The sequence below is a fragment of the Bison bison genome, unplaced genomic scaffold (assembly GCF_000754665.1).
Source record: "Bison bison bison isolate TAMUID 2011002044 unplaced genomic scaffold, Bison_UMD1.0 scf7180017864037, whole genome shotgun sequence".
Taxonomy (NCBI): Eukaryota; Metazoa; Chordata; class Mammalia; order Artiodactyla; family Bovidae; genus Bison; species Bison bison.
Genome location: NW_011494609.1, coordinates 2,129,994 through 2,131,695, shown reverse-complemented (window position 1 = coordinate 2,131,695; position 1,702 = coordinate 2,129,994). Strand labels below are relative to the sequence as shown.

The following is a 1,702-nucleotide window of genomic DNA, read 5'->3' as shown; positions in this document are numbered from 1 at the left end:
TGAAAGTGAAGTCGCTCAGTCGTGTCCGACTCTTGGCGACCCCATGGACTGCAGCCTACCAGGCTCCTCCGTCCATGGGATTTTCCAGGCAGGAGTACTGGAGTGGGGTGCCATCGCCTTCTCCGAAGTGCAGGCTACTTACATTTTATTTTTAAAGGCTTCAGGATGCTCCTTTCAAAGGATTCTTGACTGTGTCTGTGTTTGTATGTGTCTGTCCTTGCAGCTTGAGCCTGCGGGTGATCAAGAAACCTTTGGATCGAAGGGGGCCTTTGGGTTTCAGCATCCTGTCAGGTAATATCTAACTTCACCATAGAAATATATCATTCCTTTTAATATAAGCTTCAGTACACTTTAGTGTCTTCAAGTGTATACATTTTCAAAAATCGAAAATAATTCAGTGTGTTTCCCAACATTATTTGGTTATGATTACTCTAGGGAACTTCAAGAATATTCTGTTGGATATCTAGAATTTATTCATTTATTTATTCAGTGTTTCAGTTGCAAGTTGAAATTGGCGTCTTTTTTTTATATCTATACTTTAAAAAATATATTTATTTATTTATTGACTGTGCTGGATCTTAGTTGCAGCTTATGGGATTTAGTTTCCTGCCCGGGGATGGACCTGGGTCCCCTGCTTTGGGAGCTGGGAATCTTAGCTAGGAAAATCCCGTGTTGATACTTTTTGTCTATGTCTCTCATTATACATTTTTCCATGCGTTTAATTGCATGTGACTTGTATATGTATATATCTGCTTATTCACTTAGATATTTAGGTTCCTTTCTATTTTCTCCCAGGATATAAGTTAATATATTGCCTAGTGCAAAATAGACCTCCTAACTGTGGGCGTGGAGAAAACGAGGGGCTGGGTGGATGCTGTACTGTGGTTGAACCTCTGCCGTCTCAGTAGTTCTGTTGACAATGATTGGGACCATCACTGCTCTAAGCCTTTTAAGTTTCATTTTAGGCAAGTGGTTCGTTCTCAGCGTTTCTGTTCCTCTGTGTGCCTCTCTCTATTTCTCTCAGCCTCTCTCTCTCCAGCTGTCATTTCCTTCATCAAAGTAAACCTAGCCTGTGCTGTCACCTCTTGGCAGAGTATTGTTACCCTGGTTAGCCTGGAATTAGAGGCTTTAATAAAACCTAAAGCTGTGAAAAGAAGAGAAGTGAAAAGCAAAGGAGAAAAGGAAAGATATAAACATCTGAATGCAGAGTTCCAAAGAAGAGCAAGAAGAGATAAGAAAGCCTTCTTCAGCGATCAATGCAAAGAAATAGAGGAAAACAACAGAATGGGAAAGACTAGGGATCTCTTCAAGAAAATCAGAGCTACCAAAGGAACATTTCATGCAAAGATGGGCTCGATAAAGGACAGAAATGGTATGGACCTAATAGAAGCAGAAGATATTAAGAAGAGATGGCAAGAATACACAGAAGAACTGTACAAAAAAGATCTTCACGACCCAGGTACCCACGATGGTGTGATCACTCACCTAGAGCCAGACATCCTGGAATGTGAAGTCAAGTGGGCCTTAGAAAGCATCAGTACGAACAAAGCTAGTGAATGTGATGGAATTCCAGTGGAGCTATTCCAAATCCTGAAAGATGATGCTGTGAAAGTGCTGCACTCAATATGCCAGCAAATTTGGAAAACTCAGCAGTGGTCACAGGACTGGAAAAGGTCAGTTTTCATTCCAATCCCAAAGAAAG

General features: G+C 41.1%; 1 protein-coding gene across 1 annotated transcript in view; it reads left to right on the top strand.

Annotated features, from left to right (window-relative positions):
• Positions 1-1,702, top strand: part of RIPPLY3 (ripply transcriptional repressor 3) — a 10,232-nt gene that overhangs the window by 5,549 nt on the left and 2,981 nt on the right. Inside the window, exon 3 of the mRNA XM_010834832.1 lies at positions 224-291. Coding sequence (XP_010833134.1) covers positions 224-291 — 68 coding nt within the window. The remainder of the gene's footprint in view (positions 1-223; positions 292-1,702) is intronic.